Here is a 17619-nt window from a genome sequence, read left to right as displayed (position 1 = left end):
GTGGCTCATGCCTGTAATCCCAGCACTTTGGGAGGCCGAGGCGGGCGGATCATGAGGTCACGAGATCGAGACCATCCTGGCTAACTCAGTGAAACCCTGTCTCTACTAAAAATACAAAAAATTAGCCGGGCATGGTGGCAGGCACCTGTAATCCAGCTACTCAGGAGGCTGAGGCAGGAGAATGGCATGAGCCCGGGAGGCGGAGCTTGCTGTGAGCCGAGATCGCGCCACTGCACTCCAGCCTGGGCAACAGAGCCAGACTCCGTCTCAAAAAAAGAAAAAAAAAAATCAACGGTCTTCTGAGGAAGATAAAACAATCTAGAGTCTCTACAATGTGTTATCCACAAGGTCTGGTGTTCAATCAAAAACCACTACTCATACAAAGAAACATGTAAATGTGATCCATAGTCAGGAAAAAAGGTAGTAAATAGAAACTGAACCCAAGATGGTTCAAATGTTGGACTTAGCAGATGAAGACTGTAAAACAGCTATTATATATATTTCAAAGAGGTAAAGAAAAATACATTCAAAGAATTAAAGGAAAATATACTCTTAATGAGTGAGCAGAGAATCTAATAGAGAACTGAGAACTATACTGGGAACCAAATGCAAATTCTAGAGCTGAAAACTTCCCTCAGGGAGTTTAACAGTAGATTGTCAGTGGTGAAGTCAAATCAACAGAGACTATGCAATCTGAAAAATGCATAAAAAAATGGAAGAAAAATAAATATAGCCTCAGGGACTCTGGGACAAAATCAAATGGTCTAATATACATGTAATTGGAGGCCAAGAAGGTAAAGAGAGCCAGAATGTGGCCAAAAAAAATCTGAAGAAATAATAGTAAAACAAAAACAAAACAGAAAACTCCCCAAATTTGATGAAAAACACCTACCTACCAATCTTAGAAACTCAGTAAATCCTAAATAGAATAAAAATGAAGAGAATCACATCTTGGCACATCATATTCTAACTGCTGAAAACCAAAGAAAAGAGAAACTCTTGAAAGCAGCCAGGGGGAAAAAAGGGCACATTAGGTACAGAGATTAATAAGAGTCAGAATGAGTGCTAACATCTCATGACACACAACGGAGGCCAGAAGAGAATGGACCAGCATCTTTAAAGTGTTGAAAAAAATCTCATTTCTAACAAGTATGTCCCTTGGACAAATCACTTTACTACCCTTAGATGCTCTCATATATGAAATGATAACAATACTTGCCACACATTGTTGTTTTAAGTCTCCATGAGATGAAATGTGTAAAATTCTCCAGAATGGTGAAGTACTATTCAAATGGTTAGGTATCATTATTGTACACATACAGGCACAAAGTCACATAGCTCCAAGTACTCAAAAGAATAGAAAGCATGGCAAACCAGCATCAACTTTATTTGATCTTGAAATAGAAAATACTTTTGCTTAATTCAGCCTGTCAGACAAGGAAGAAATCTGTCTTCTAGTAGGAGGAGTGACATCTTGTGAGAAGGAAATTCAGCATAAAAGATTAAGTACAATCCCACTCAATAATTAAGAACAACTCTTTATAGTGTAACTACATTATTTGAAATGCTAAAAATTCCCAAAATATCAGATATATTCATAAGAAGAAAACTACATTATTCATGCTACCACTTACTTCCAAATGTATCTATAATTAAGGGCTGACTTTATAAGTTATTGTTTTAAATAGCCTATTTCCCTTAAAATTACTCAAGATGAGTAGGTTTTTTTAAAGTGGCCATCTGTTCAGGTTGTGATGTGAGCGCCTCCCTCTATTTCCTGCTTGATTGGCAAGGCCTTATTTTTATGTGTGACTGGATGGAGTCTATACTGAGAGTCTCCTGTTCTCTAACTGCACCCCTGTGGGCTACAATATAGGATTATACTAGCGGTGGCAAGGCAATTTTGCCACAGTAATGCTTCTATCTGATTATGCATATAAATGTAATACCATTAGCCAAAGGTAGCTTTGAAGAAAATCTCTGTCCTGCTTAAGCAGTGTATAATAACTTTTGTTAAACTTCATGATCTTCAGAATCGCCTGGAGAGAGAGCTTTTTCAAAATATAGATTCCCGGGCTCCATCGCAACATAAGCTTCCAGTAAGTCTGAAGCCTAGAAGTATGTATTTTAAGAATTTCCTCAGGTAATTCTGGTGATCAGCTAAGTCCCATCTAAAATAGACAGCAGTCAGATCACTCATTCTCATTCTCTCTTCCTTTCTCTCCCTCTTTCTCTATTTCTATCTCACTAGATTCTTTGAAAAGAAAGAGCTCATTCTAATGAGAAATTCCTATTACTTTTTTGCTTCCTATAATTTAAACTGAAAATTGGCACAGTGGCCTTGACACAAACCTTAAAACAACAAAATGCTAGCTTACTTGGAACATCTCATTAATGCCTTCTCCAGTTTGTGCTGAAGTTTCAAAGTACAGGAACCCTTTGCTTTCAGCCCAAAGACGTCCTTCACTTTCATCTACACAGCGATGTTTGGTACAATCAATCTGAAATAGAAGGGGCGGGAGACAGAGAGAAGATTACAATCTTGTCCTACTAGAATGGACCCAGTGAGGGTCCCTGTCAATCCTTTACTAAAGCAAAGCTATTCTTAGTAAATGCCTGCACTAGTGTGTAAAATTACCAGGACCAAAGGGACAGAAACAAAACTTAATATTGAAGGTAGACTGATATTCTATGGCAGCAGGACTAGTGCCTGCTGCTGCAATGTCCCACCTGATCCCTTGGAAAAACAGCTGTTACTCAGTTCTGTGAAAGTTGGCTTCATGACATCTGCCATACCCTTGGGGCCACAGTCCGCTTTTCACACCTTTCCATAGTCCACATCACCTAATTAATGCCCCTACTCCAGTCGGGTCAGAGTCTGATTATTAGGAACCATTGCTCCCACTCAGTCACCAACATCCTTCCCCATGTATGGCACCAGAAAAAAAAAAATGTATACAAATTTTGATATAGCAGGTTTTAGGCTGCTGTGTTGTTTTGTTTTTGTCTTAGGGACATTATGTTTTGAAAGGTTATTGATTTCCATATTACACAATAAGAAATTTTTCTTTTCTTTTTGTTTCCCAACACTCAAAGCTCCACTCTTTCCCTAGAAACCTGAACACACCATTTCCAGAGGGGTTACCTTGTTGGCACAAACTACAAATATAATATTTTCCATGTTTCCATGAGGTCCAAGCTCTTGCTTCATTTCTGCCAGCCATGCATCAAGGGCGTCAAAGGAGTCTTTCTGCCCAACATCATAGACCAGTATCACACCCTGTGTGTCCTTGTAAAACTCATTTCGAACCTTCAAATAAAAGGACAGATACACAAAACGTAGTTTTTGTGATGTTATAAGAATGTATCTCACGGTCATTAACCTGGCAAAGTGTGTTCTTTTGTGTATTCTTAGTGTTTGCTATTGTATCTGTTTCTACTGGTCTTTAGAGGGTTTTTTATAGAATCAAAGTAATGTCATTCTAAAAATGTATTAGCATTGAAGGACTTACAATGGAAAACAACAGCCTCCTGCCCCACCCCGTCCCACCTCCAGTTCCACTCCCTAGAGGCAATCAGTCTTTAATTATAGTAGACCTTAAAAGAACATCAATTATATAAAGTTCTTCTTAGGAAGAATTAGGAAGGTGAGTGAGCAATTCAAAAGAACTTAAGGCCAAAATGACACAAGTGTCAGCAATGGGTACAGCCATTTATAAATCACATCCCAAAGCTGGCTTCCCCCAGGGTGCTAGGCAGAGCTTCCCTGACTCTTGGGTCTGCACACCAACTTTAGAACTCCAAACTCAGAGCCTCAGTGTAATACAATGGAAAAGAGCACAGGCTCTGGAGTCAGACAGATCTGGGTTCACACTTACTTACTAGTTTTGTGATCTTGGGCAAGTCACTTAACCTCTCTGCGTCTCAGTTTCCTCATCTGTAAAATGGGGATAATACTACTTACTTCACAGGGTTATTATGACGGTTAAATGAGATAATGCAGGCAAAGTACTTAGCATGGTGCCTGAAAAACAATGTCTATTTAACACCTTCCCCTTCCTTCCTTGCATTCATTCTCTGGGCTTCATTCCAAATGTGGGAAGAGGCAGCATGAAATATGGGCATACTCAAACATTAGGGCCAGAGAGAAGTTAAGGAGCAGCATTGACACATGGGGTTTCCGGGACAAAGTTCCAGAAAGAACCCTGACAGAGCCCATATATTATACGTTCTTTTCACAAAATTCCCAAATGTACTCAGACCCACACAAGCTAAGTAGTAAGAAACGAAAACATGTTATACACATCGGGTAGGGTTTCTGGGCATAGGCAGATATCTGGACCAAGGATATTAAGTGCTCCTATTTGTTTACAGAAACCTAAGAAGCTATCCCCTAAAGTTAAAACCAACAAAATCAGAAAGAACTGAAGATGATGAAGCCCACCAGTCCTTTCCGTCAGTACTCATGGTCCTTGACCCTTCTACAGCAGTTAACGACGGGCTCTCTCTTCTTTTCTAAAACTCTCACTGCCTTGGCTCCCATACATCACATTCCCTAGGCTCTTAAATTCTCTTTCACCAACTCCTCTTCTCTCTATTGCTCCCACTCCAGCTTACCACCAAAATCCCCCAAATCCTGTCCTGCGCCCTCTTCCTTTCTTTTTGAATCCTTCCTCCCAAATCAGCAACATCAACCACTTGTACAGTTTCAACTGTGAGAATCTCCAAGATGAGCCCTCTCCTCTGAGGTTCCAGACCTGCATTTCTAATTAGCACCAGATTCTTCCAGCTGAATGTCCTGTTGGAATCTCAAATTCAATATGCACACAGGAAACCCCTCAACTTCTTCCTTCTTAAACTATTCTCCAAAGTTCCAACTTTGTCAAATGATGTTAAAAGTTTCTGATCAGTCCTCCACCAACCTTCCCAGTCTTATCCTCCCACTAGCTCCTGACCTTCAAACTGGGGAATCTCTCATTCCCCAAACTTGCCCAAGCCTTCCTAACTCCATCTGGAAACAGATACCTCTTTATCTTTAATTGTTCAATTACAACCCTGGCTATAATGCTGTATCTTTCATGCAGCTTTCTCTGTTCCATTCCTCACCATCCAGCCCCCTACTCCTGCAAAACAGAATGTAATCTCTATGTCCCCTGGAGTACCATACTGTTTTGTACTTTCATAGTGCCATCACTTCCTGCCCAGTTTTACAGTTAGTAGCATATCCAGCTGTCTTCCCTCCTACACTAGAAGAAATGTGAAGACATGCATCATCTTCATGTATCCTCCCTTGTGTCACCCACAGGGCCTAGCAGATGCAGGCACACCTCACTTTATTGCACCTATGTAAGGCACATAGGCACACCTCACTTTATTGCACAGTATGTACATATCGTGTTTTTTTACAAAGTGAAGATCTGTGGCAACCCTAAGTCAAGCAAGTCTATTGATGCCATTTTTCCACAGTGTGTGTTCACTTTATGTGTGTGTCACATTTTGGTAATACTTACAATACTTCAAACTTTTCATCATTATTATGTCTGTTATGATCATCTGTGATCAGTGATATCTGTTACTATTTTAAGTGTTTTGGGGTACCATGAACATATAAGGTCATTTAAGACAGCAAACTTAATAAATGTTGTCTATATTCTGACTGTTCCACCAAATGGCTGTTGCCCCATCTCTCTCCCACTCCTGGAGCCTTCCTATTCCCTGAGACAAAACAATATTGAAAGTAGGCCAATTAATAACAATACAACGGCCTCTAAGTGTTCAAGTAAAAGGAAGAGTCATGTCTCTCTCATTTTAAATCAAAACCTTTAAATGATTAAGCTTAGTGAGGAAGGCATTTCAAGAACAGACAGGCCAAAAGCTGGGCCTTTTGTACCAAACAGCTAGCCAAGTTATGAATGCAAAGGAAAACTTCTTGAATGAAATTAAAAATGCTACTCTAGTGAACACATGAATGATAAGAAAGTGAGACAGCATATTGCTGATATGGAGAAAGCGTTAGTGGTCTGGATAGAAGTCCAAACCAGCCACAACCTTCTCTTAAGCCAAAACCTAATGCACAGCAAGTCTCTCTCTTCATTTCCATGAAGGCTGAGAGAGATGAGGAAGCTGCAGAGGAAAAGTCGGAAGCTAGCAGTTGTTGGTTCATGAGGTTTAGGGAAAGAAGCCATCTTCGTAACATAAAAGGGCAACATGAAGCAGCACATGCTGATGTAGTGCTGCAAGTTATTCAAAATATCTAGCTAAGATCATTGATGAAGGTGGCTAATCAAAGCAATAGATTTTCAATGCAGATGAAACAGGCTTGAAATAGATAGATCTAATGGAAGAAGATGATATCTAGGACTTTCAAGGCTAGAGAGGAAAAGTCGATGCCTGGTTTCAAAAGCTTCAAAGGACAGGCTGACTCTCTTGTTACGGGCTGACAGAGCTGTTACGGGCTATATGAGCTGATGCTCATTTGCCATAATGAAAATCCTAGGGCCCTTAAGAATTATGCTAAATCTACTCTGCCTGTGCTCTATAAATGGAACAGCAAGGTCTGGATGACAGCAGATCTGTTTAAGCATAGTTTACTGAATATTTTAAGCCCACTACTGAGACCTACTACTCAGAAAAAAAGATTCCTTTCAAAATATTACTGCTCATTCACAATGCACCTAATTACCCAAGAGTTCTGATGGAGACGTACGAAGAGATTAAAGCTGTTTTTATTATGCCTGCTAACACAACATCCATTCTGCAACCCATGGATCAAGGAATAATTTTGACTTTGAAGTCTTACTGTTTAAAAAATACATTTTGCAAGGCTACAGCTGCCATAGTGATTACTCTAGGCAAAGCAAATTGAAAACCTTGTAGAAAGCATTTGCCATTCTAGATGCCATTAAGAACATTCGTGATTCAGGGGAGAGGTCAAAGTATCAACCTTAACAAGAGTTTGGAAGTTGATTCCAACCCTTACAGATAACTCTCTGGGAGTTCAAGACATCAGTGGAGGAAGTAACTGAAGATGTGGTGGAAATAGGAAGAGAACTAGAATTAGAAGTAGGGCCTGAATATGTGACTGAATTACTGCAGTCTCACGATAAAAAATAAATAAGGAGTTGCTTCATATCAATGAGCAAAGAAAGTGGTTTCTTGAGATGGAATCTACTCCTAGTGAAGATGCTATGAACATTGTTGAAATGACAAGCAAGAATTTAGAGTATTACATAAACTTAGTTGATAAGGCAGCAGCAGAGTTTAACTGAATTGACTCCAATTTTGAATGAAGTTCTAATGTGGGTGAAAATGCTGTCAAATAGCATTGCATGGTACAGAGAAATCTTTCATAAAAGGAAGAGTCAATCAATGTGGCAAACTTTATTGTTGTCTTATTTTAAGAAACTGCCACATCAACCACCACCCTCATCAGTCAGCAGCCATCATCACCGAGGCAGCCTCTGATCACAATGGAATCAAACTAGAAATCAGTAACAGAAGGATTAACAGGAAAATCTCCTAACACTTGGAAACTAAACAACATACTTTTTTTCTTTTGTTTTTTGTGTTTTTTGTTTGTTTGTTTGTTTTTGAATAACACACTCTCTTTTTTGAGATGGAGTTTCACTCTTTCACCCAGGCTGGAGTGAAGTGGCGCGATTTTGGATCCCTGCAACCTCCGCCTGTTCAAGCGATTCTCCTGCCTCAGCCTCCCCCGGGAAGCTTGGATTACAGGGATGCGCCACCATACCCGGCTGATTTTTGTGTTTTTAGTAGAGACAGGGTTTCCCCACGTTGGCCAGGCTGGTCTCGAATTCCTGACCTCAGGTGATCCACCCTTCTCGGCCTCCCAAAGTGCTGGGATTACAGACGTGAGCTATTGCTCCCGGCCTGAATAACACACTTCTAAATAACTCATGCATCAAACAGAAAGTCTCAAGGGAAATTAAAGAAATACATTGAACTGAATGAAAATGAAAATACAACATCTCAGAATTTGTGGGACACAAAGTTGTGCTGAGAGGGAAATATGTAGCATTAAATGAATTTATTAAAAAAGGAAAAAGTCTCAAATCAATAATCTAAGATTCCACCTCAAGAATCTAAAACAAAAAGAGCAAAATAAGCTTAAAGCAAGCAGAGAGAAGGAAATGATAAAGATAAAGGCAGAAGTGAAACGGCCAAACCAGAAAAGAGCAAAAAACCTCCTTAAGAAAAATGAAAAAGCCAAGGAAGGAAAAACAAAAGAGAATGGTCATGAGATTCATTTGGTGATTACTTAGAGCTGGTAAGCAGATGAAAATAAATCAAGTAGTTGCTTTAGCTTCTTCTCTGGAAAGAATGCAGATGACTAGGCATGAATAGGAACGATCACCCCAGTACCCTGCTGTGAAAGAAGTCGCACCACTGAGTTCTTAAGACCAAGCATAAATGTAATTATTTTTTTTTCACATTTTAGGCTAAAGTATGAGGTAAAAAGCAAAAGTCCTCTGAAAGTCAAAATGTCTTATTGAAATGTTTGAAACATTGGCAATGAAATTTCCTACCGCTATTTAACAGGATAACCTAAAAGATCAACACTTGTCTATTAACTCAAGGCTCTGAAGGCAAGCCACGATCAAGCTAAAATTATGCAATTTTACACATGATATCAATATTGGTTGTTTCATATAATTCTGGATCTCTCCCCAAACCACCAACAATACTGGATATAGGTTTTGTCAAAAAGGCTTTCTTACCTCATAGAAGAAGGGATGTCCAGCCATATCAAAGATGTTAACTTTGATTTCTCTGTCTCTGATGTGTACCCTGAAATGTTCAAATGGAAACAATCCGAAAGAAAGTCATGGTTTCTCCATTTACCTTAATATCATTTATAAATTTCAAAAGGATATGTGTATGCAATTTAAGAAGCTTTCTTAGTGCCTCTTCCTCATTCCAGATCATCTTTACAATAGCAGTCAGCAACCTGACAGATGATCCTGCCTTCTTATCCCAAGAACACTGAACCCACATGGAGTAGGCATTCTCAATTACTTCACTTTCACCTTCACTTCTAGAAACTTTGGTCCACAGCTCCCAACCAACAAAGGGTAGCTATTACTATGGTATTAAGAAAAATTGATTTGGGATAAGTAGGAGCAAGATGAAGGAAAATGAAAAGTTTTATTTCACTTAGTAAGAGACATCTTAATTACCACTGGCTATATTTGGTTATCACACAGCAGAATAACAAAGATGTATATTAATGACGTCTGTTTAATTTTCTTGTGATCTTTATTTGAGCAAGAGCAATAGTGAATTTGTTTTCAGATATTTGGAAATAAAGAATAAAACCAAAGGGGAAACAATAACCATTCATATTAGAATTAACTACTGTTAACATCATAGCATATTTGTTTCTAGTCTTTTTTTTTCATGAAAAATCACCATTGGAAAATGATAAAGGAACATTAGAAATAATTCAAACACTAGGCCGGGCGCGGTGGCTCACGCCTGTAATCCCAGCACTATGCGAGGCCAAGATGGGCGGATCATGAGGTCAGGAGATCGAGACCATCCTGGCTAACATAGTGAAACCCCGTCCCTACTAAAAAAATAAAAAAAATTAGCCGGGCATGGTGGTGGGCACCTGTAGTCCCAGCCACTCAGGAGGCTGAGGCAGGAGAATGGCATGAACCCGGGAGGTGGAGCTTGCAGTGAGCCGAGATCATGCCACTGCACTCCAACCTGGGCGACTGAGTGAGACTCCGTCTCAAAAAAAAAAAAAATAAAATAAAGAAAAATAAATAATTCAAACACTAAAGAAAAACACAAAGATGAATGTTTAAAAGTTATTCCAGGCCAACAGGTAGAGAGGGAGAGAGATGTAGTGAAATGACCTATCTATATTCCCTACGATTCCAGCCATCTCTGAGGCCCAGCTGCATCCTTGTTGCTAGATTATGTGAACTGATTAATATCCATTTTCTTTTATTTTGCTTAAGTTGGTTTGAAATAGGTTTCTGTCAATTATATCCTCCTGACTCATCATGGGACAAACATCTCTTCCAAAAAAATTTCTGCCAGAAACAAAATAGTCTGTTGAATATACCACGGTCCTTTGGCATAATATGGTAATTCTCACATCTTAGATAAATAAACTAGCTACTTATATGAATTCAGAACAAAACTATCTTAAATAGGATGTCCTACTATATCACTGATGAAATCCTATGCTTTGAAGCAGGAAAGAGGAAAAGAAAACTAGAAAGAAAGGTAAATTTCAGGCTGGAAGCGGTGGCTCACACCTGTAATCCGAACACTTTGGGAGGCCGAGGCGGACGGATCACGAGGTCAGGAGTTTAAGACCAGCCTGGCCAACATGGTGAAACCCTGTCTCTACTAAGAATACAAAAATTAGCTGGGCGTGGTGACATGTGCCTGTAATCCCAGCTACTTGGGAGGCTGAGGCAGGAGAATCGCTTAAACCCGGGAGGCGGAAGTTGCAGCAAGCTGAGGTTGCAGTGAGCCGAGATCGCGCCACTGCACTCCAGCCTGAGCGACAAGAGCGAAACTCTGTCTCAGGGGGAAAAAAAAAAAAGAATGTGAATTTCATTTTTATTTTTATTTATTTTTGAGAAGGAGTCTCACTCTGTTGCCCAGGCTGGAGTGCAGTGGCATAATCTTGGCTCACTGCAACCTCCGCCTCCGGGGTTCAAGTGATTCTCCCACCTCAGCCTCCCAAGTAGTTGGGATTATAGGCAACTGCCACCACGTCTGGCTAATTTTTGTATTTTTAGTAGAGATAGGGTTTCACCATGTTGGTCAGGCTGGTCTCAAACTCCTGGCCTCAGGTGATCTGCCTGCCTTGGCCTCCCAAAGTGCTAGGATTACAGGCATGAGCCACCGTGCCAAGCCAGAAATGTGAATTTCAAATGAAGAGCTTCATACATTTCACTGCCAAGAGCTACAATTTTCATTCTTTAAAGAAAATTTGCAGAAATACCCTCTGCTACTGTCAGTTGAAAAATGGTGCTGTAAGAGCATTACACAGAACTCTTGAGTTTTACTCTACCATTTACTGGGGCCACTTTAAAAAGCCATGAAGGATACATCTGAACTTGACTCCACTCTTCACCTAATTGACATTCTGCTAGCTATATGTCAAAACTTTAGTCTACCTTCTTAAACATTGCCCTCATAGTCTAATCTGGCAAACTTCCTCTTTAGATGTACCTATCTTACCTAACAATAAATATTTGTTGAGTACCTATTAGGTACAAGCACTATGCCAGGCACTTGGAGAAAATTTATACTAATAAATTTTCAGGGAGTTTATAATCTAGCAGGAGACATTACACATATACAAATAATAACAATACAAGGCAATTTTTGGTAAGTACCATAAATATCATAGACAACTTTAGGATTTCTGTCATTTGCAACCAAAAAGAGTCCTGACCAATAAAGGGCATGTTTAGAAGACCTTACAGGAACAGGAGAATGTTTATATCTTGGAGAAATTGGCAGGGGTGTTCCAAGTGGACAGGCTGGATAATGGTGCTGAGGTAGAAAGTCTGAGGGTAGCAGTTCAGCATGGATGGAAAGTAAAGTGTGTAACGGAAAAGACAAAAGGGGGAAGGCCAGAGTGGGGCCAAGACAGTGAACACCTGAAATTTCATGTTTAAGGAGTATGCTATCTACCCCAATTCTACTGTATGGCTATTTCCTGCTAATTATATCCAACTCTTCAAGCTCAACCCCTTCCTGACTCATCTCCAGATAAATCCCCAATTGGACCCAACTTTACTTTTCCCAATTCATTTTTTTTTTCTTTTTTTGGGATGAAGTCTCACTGTCGCCCAGGCTGGAGTGCAATGGCACGGTCTCAGCTCACTGCAACCTCTGCCTCCTGGGTTCAAGTGATTCTCCTGCCTCAGCATCCTGAGTAGCTGGGACTACAGGCATGTGCCACCACACCCGGCTAATTTTTGCATTTTTCTTAGAGACAGGGTTTCACTGTGTTGGTCAGGCTGGTCTTGAACTCCTGACCTCGTTATCCGCTCGTCTCGGCCTCCCAACGTGCTGGGATTACAGGTATGAGCCACTGCATCTGGCCCATTTTTGCTGGATTCTAATAGCTATGAAGATCATAAACCAATAAAAAAACTTCTCTGGTAGAAAATGTTCCACACAATATTTATAGACTTTTTAGAGAATATTTCAAAATGCTCTAAAAACACACCTGCTGGAAGGACCTGCTAATATAAAAACATGTTTCCTGGAAAGTTACACCTGCTATTTAGGCTTTGTTTTGACATGTTCATTGCTGTAGCCTACACCTAACACGAGGCCTGGCAAATGGGATGTGCTCAATACCAATACACGGGCTGAATGAATGATATGATCACTAGATACCTGTAAAGGTCTACTATTCCTATCTTTCCCAACTTATCTTCAAAGTCTCCATTTCAAGATTACCTACACAAGAGCACTGAGGCAAATATGGATCATTTTGGAAAGTTCTGAACTTCTATGTAACTTACAAACCCAGGGAAACAATATACTTACTTTGTGACTCCATAGTCAATTCCAATTGTTGCCAGGTATTTAGACACAAATCTTTTCTCACAGTATCGCTTTATAATACAGCTCTAAAAAGGTAAAAAATACAGGCATTTAGTAAATATATAGTGAGAACACATACAGAATAAGTATATTTCTTCATTATGGTTCCTCCATTCATCACTATGAAAAAGCATTTTCAAAAGACAAAAGTGGCGGGGCGCGGTGGCTCACGCCTGTCATCTCAGCACTTTCAGAGGCCAAGGCGGGTGGATCACCTGAGGTCAGGAGTTCAAGATTAGACTGGCCAACATGGCAAAACCCCGTCTCTACAAAAATACAAAAATCAGCCAGGCATGGTGGCAGGCACCTGTAATCCCAGCTACTCGGGAGGCTGAGGCAGGAGAATTGTGTAAACCCGGGAGGCGGAGGTTGCAGTGAGCTGAGATTGCTGCCATTGCACTCCAGCCTGGGTGGTAAGAGTGAATGCTTGTCTAAAAAAAAAAAAAGACAAAACTATAAAATAACTGAAACAAGTGTTAAAAGATTTTAAGAAAAATTATTTTTAAATTCTTCCCTTATTACTAAATATGCATATGTTTTCAGTTGAGTTCTCAATCCTGTGCTCTTTTCTTCTGAAGATGTCTTCTATTCTTATGCTTTCAATGATACCACCAAAATATGTCTAGCCTTGACCTCACTGCCAAGACCAGATCCACATCTCTAAATATCTATTAGATTAATTCCTTTTTTTTTTTTTTTTTGAGCCTAGGAGGAGAGGCTGCAGTGAGCCACGATGGTGCCACTGCACTCCTGGGTGGCAGAGAGAGACCCTGTCTCAAAAAGAGAAAAAAAAATTTCCCCCCTCCCCCTCCCCCTCTCCCTCTCCCTCTCCCCTTTCCACAGTCTCCCTCTCATGCCGAACCCTCTCCCTCTCTTTCCACGGTCTCCCTCTCATGCCGAACCGAAGCTGGACTGTGCTGCTGCCATCTCGGCTCACTGCAACCTCCCTGCCTGATTCTCCTGCCTCAGCCTGCCGCGCTGCCACGCCTGACTGGTTTTCGTATTTTTTTGGTGGAGACGGGGTTTCGCTGTGTTGGCCGGGCTGGTCTCCAGCTCCTAACCGCGAGTGATCAGCCAGCCTCGGCCTCCGGAGGTGCCGGGATTGCAGACGGAGTCTCGTTAACTCAGTGCTCAATGGTGCCCAGGCTGGAGTGCAGTGGCGTGATCTCGGCTCGCTACAACCTCCACCTCCCAGCAGCCTGCCTTGGCCTCCCAAAGTGCCGAGATTGCAGCCTCTGCCCGGCCGCCACCCCGTCTGGGAAGTGAGGAGCGTCTCTGCCTGGCCACCCATCGTCTGGGATGTGAGGAGCCCCTCTGCCTGGCTGCCCAGTCTGGAAAGTGAGGAGCGTCTCTGCCCGGCCGCCATCCCACCTAGGAAGTGAGGAGCGCCTCTTCCTGGCCGCCCATCGTCTGAGATGTGGGGAACACCTCTGCCCCGCCGCCCCGTCTGGGATGTGAGGAGCGCCTCGGCCCGGCCGCGACCCCATCTGGGAGGTGAGGAGCATCTCTGTCCGGCCACCCCGTCTGAGAAGTGAGGAGACCCTCCACCTGGCAACCGCCCCGTCTGAGAAGTGAGGAGCCCCTCCGCCCGGCAGCCGCCTCGTCTGGGAAGTGAGGAGCCCCTCCGCCCGGCTGCCACCCCGTCTGGGAAGTGAGGAGCGTCTCCGCCCAGCAGCCACCCCGTCCGGGAGGGAGGTGGGGGTCAGCCCCCGCCAGGCCAGCTGCCCCGTCTGGGAGGGAGGTGGGGGGTCAGCCCCCCGCCCGGCCAGCCACCCCGTCCGGGAGGTGAGGGGCGCCTCTGCCGGGCCGCCCCTACTGGGAAATGAGGAGCCCCTCTGCCCGGCCAGCCGCCCTGTCTGGGAGGGAGGTGGGGGAGTCAGTCCCCCGCCCGGCCAGCCGCCCCGTCTGGGAGGGAGGTGGGGGAGTCAGCCCCCCCGCCTGGCCAGCCGCCCCGTCCGGTAGGGAGGTGGGGGGGTCAGCCAGCCGCCCGGCGAGCCGCCCCGTCCGGGAGGGAGGTGGGGGGGTCAGTCCCCCGCCCGGCGAGCCGCCCCGTCCGGGAGAGAGGTGAGGGGGTCAGCCCCCCGCCCGGCTAGCCGCCCTGTCCGGGAGGTGAGGGGTGCCTCTGCCCGGCCGCCCCTACTGGGAAGTGAGGAGCCCCTCTGCCCGGCCACCACCCTGTCTGGGAGGTGTACCCAACAGCTCATTGAGAACGGGCCATGATGACAATAGCGGTTTTGTGGAATAGAAAGGGGGGAAAGGTGGGGAAAAGATTGAGAAATCAGATGGTTGCTGTGTCTGTGTAGAGGGAGGTAGACATGGGAGACTTTTCATTTTGTTCTGTACTAAGAAAAATTCTTCTGCCTTGGGATCCTGTTGATCTATGACCTTACCCCCAACCCTGTGCTCTCTGAAACGTGTGCTGTGTCCACTCAGGATTAAATGGATTAAGGGTGGTGCAAGATGTGCTTTGTTAAACAGATGCTTGAAGGCAGCATGCTCGTTAACAGTCATCACCACTCCCTAATCTCAAGTACCCAGGGACACAAACACTCTGCCTAGGAAAACCAGAGACCTTTGTTCACTTGTTTATCTGCTGACCTTCCTTCCACTATCGTCCTATGACCCTGCCAAATCCCCCTCTGCGAGAAACACCCAAGAATGATCAATAAAAAATTAAAAAAAAAAAAAATTTCCTGTTAAATCAATTGAATTGGGTTTGTCCTACTTGCAGTAAAAAGTACTCACTTCACAGAGTATTGTACATACTTCTAGAGTTTGCTTTTCTCTCTTAACAATAATAAATTATGGTTCCCAAGTTAACTTTAAAATAGCTCTACTCACTTTTTTATGGTTACACAATAGTCTGTGATATGCAAATATTCCCTCCATTTCATTGCTTGCTAGTTACTTTGTCATTTGTTTTAATTTGCTGTTTGAGTCAATGATTATTTACTAAGGCATTCCTTAATTTTTAACTTTAAAATGCTTTACCTGTATATCATCCTATATTTTCCAAATCCTTTAAAATGAATAAGTATGTGTTACTTTTACAACTAAGGCAAAATAGTAAGTTTTTTTAAAAGTTACACTTAAATATTTTATCCATCTAGAATTTATTTATTTATTTATTATTATTTTTTTGTAGAGACGGGATTTCACCATGTTGGCCAGGATGGTCTCGATCTGACCCCGTGAACCGCCCGCCTCGGTCTCCCAAAGTGCTGAGATTACAGGCGTGAGCCACCGTGTCCGGCCTAGAATTTATTTTTGAGAAAGGAATGTAATAGGAATCCAATCTACTCTCAAATAGTAGACAGTTGTTCCAACAATATTTACTAAATGGTCTCTATTTTCCCATAATTTTACTACATTTGTTGTAAATTGAATTTCCTTACGTATTTGGGTTTATTACTGGACTCTACTCTGTTCCACTGATGTCTCCATATTTCCTTCCCAATACCAATGGGAAAAGTTTGGTAGCTTAAAAAAATTTTTTTTTAAATTAAACAATCATTTTATTGCTTGAGTACATAGACAAATTTATATGACCAGGACAGAGGCTGTAGATTACTCATTTCCAACTGGGAGGGAGGATTTGCTTGGTCTTACAATATTGAGCCAAAGGGTGACTCTACCTCTCTATCAGAATCAGACAGAATTTACCATCCTTATCCTTTCTGTTCATCTCAAGATGCTTTTGAACAATAACTACTTCTTAATTAAATGGTAGAGATCTTCAGGGAGATCAGGAGCAAGTCCCTTCTTGGACTTAAGAATTCTTAAGATGCTATTGCCTGTCACAAAACGTACTTGAGCAACACCATGTGAGTCTCTCAAGAACCAAACTTGAAAAGGGAATCATGTTTTAACTTCCAATACCAAACACAAACTGGAGAACGTGATGATGTCAAGGCTTAGGTATCATGGCATAGTTTCCTATTTGTAAGATGGGGGTCTACTTTTATACATCACAGAAACCAACATGGGAATGCATGCAAAGCTCTCATAGACATCCAAGGAAGGTTTACCGAACACTAAGGAAAATCTTTCTGGTGGAAACTGTGAACGCTGAAAAACCATCATCACAGTGAAAAAAAAATTTTTTTTTCTTTTTAGAGAGTCTTACTCTGTTGCCTAGGCTGGAGTGCAGTGGCACAATCTGGGCTCACTGCAACCTCCGCCTCCCAGGTTCAAGGCAATTCTCCTGCCTCAGCCTCCTGAGTAGCTGGGACTACAAGCGTGCGCCACCACGCCTGGCTAATTTTTTGTATTTTAGTAGAGATGGGGTTTCACCATGTTGCCCAGGCTGGTCTCGAACTCCTGAGCTCAGGCAATCTGCCTGCCTTGGCCTCCCAAAGTGCTAGAATTACAGGCGTGAGCCACTGAGCCCGGCCTGAAAAATATTTTTTAAATGGCTGATAGAGTTGGTCTTCTTTCATTTCTCTTTTTTTTCCCCACAATTTTCTTTGTTGTTTTCACATTAATTTTTCATAAAGACTTTAGTAGTCTTGTATTATGTTCTGAGAAAAAAAAACCCTTATTGATGTTTTCACTGGAATTGAATTTAATTTGTAGGTTGAGTAATTCACATCTATGCAATATTGCATAATCCCACGTAAGGAAAAAGTATCTTTCCATTTGCCTAAGTAATTTATATCCCTTCGTAGAGTTTGAAACTTGTCTTCATATAGGTGCTGCCTATTTCATGTTAAGTTTAAACCTAGGAACTTTATTTTTGTTGTAACTGTAAATTAAAATTGTTTTTCAATTACACATTCCAACTGACTATAATTTGGACACAATAAAGTTATTAATTTGTGGGTAATAATTTTGCTTTATTGAATTTTTATAATGTTTCTAATAGTTTTTCAGTTAATTCTCTTTGGGTTTCCAGGTAAACAATCACATTATTAGCAAATAATGTTAATTTTACCTTCTCTTTTCTAATATTTTTATATTCTCTTACTCTTGTCTAATTGCACTGGCTAATAAAGCTAGAAAAATGTTAAG

General features: G+C 41.8%; 1 protein-coding gene across 3 annotated transcripts in view; it reads right to left on the bottom strand.

Moving 5' to 3' along the window:
• DNAJC27 (DnaJ heat shock protein family (Hsp40) member C27) overlaps positions 1-17619 on the bottom strand; it is a 30404-nt gene that overhangs the window by 11050 nt on the left and 1735 nt on the right. For all 3 annotated transcript variants that reach the window (XR_004069435.3, XM_004028932.5, XM_055377577.2), the window contains exons 2-5: positions 12553-12635; positions 8739-8808; positions 3146-3310; positions 2379-2501 (exon numbers count right to left, since the gene is read on the bottom strand). Coding sequence is in view for 2 of the 3 variants with exons in the window: in XM_004028932.5 (XP_004028981.1) it covers positions 2379-2501; positions 3146-3310; positions 8739-8808; positions 12553-12635 (441 nt within the window). In the remaining variant the exon portion in view is untranslated. The remainder of the gene's footprint in view (positions 1-2378; positions 2502-3145; positions 3311-8738; positions 8809-12552; positions 12636-17619) is intronic.

Source organism: Gorilla gorilla, chromosome 12, assembly GCF_029281585.2.
Source record: "Gorilla gorilla gorilla isolate KB3781 chromosome 12, NHGRI_mGorGor1-v2.1_pri, whole genome shotgun sequence".
Lineage (NCBI taxonomy): Eukaryota > Metazoa > Chordata > Mammalia > Primates > Hominidae > Gorilla > Gorilla gorilla.
The sequence above is the reverse complement of the archived record's forward strand: the minus strand, read 5'-3'. Positions and strand labels throughout refer to the sequence as shown.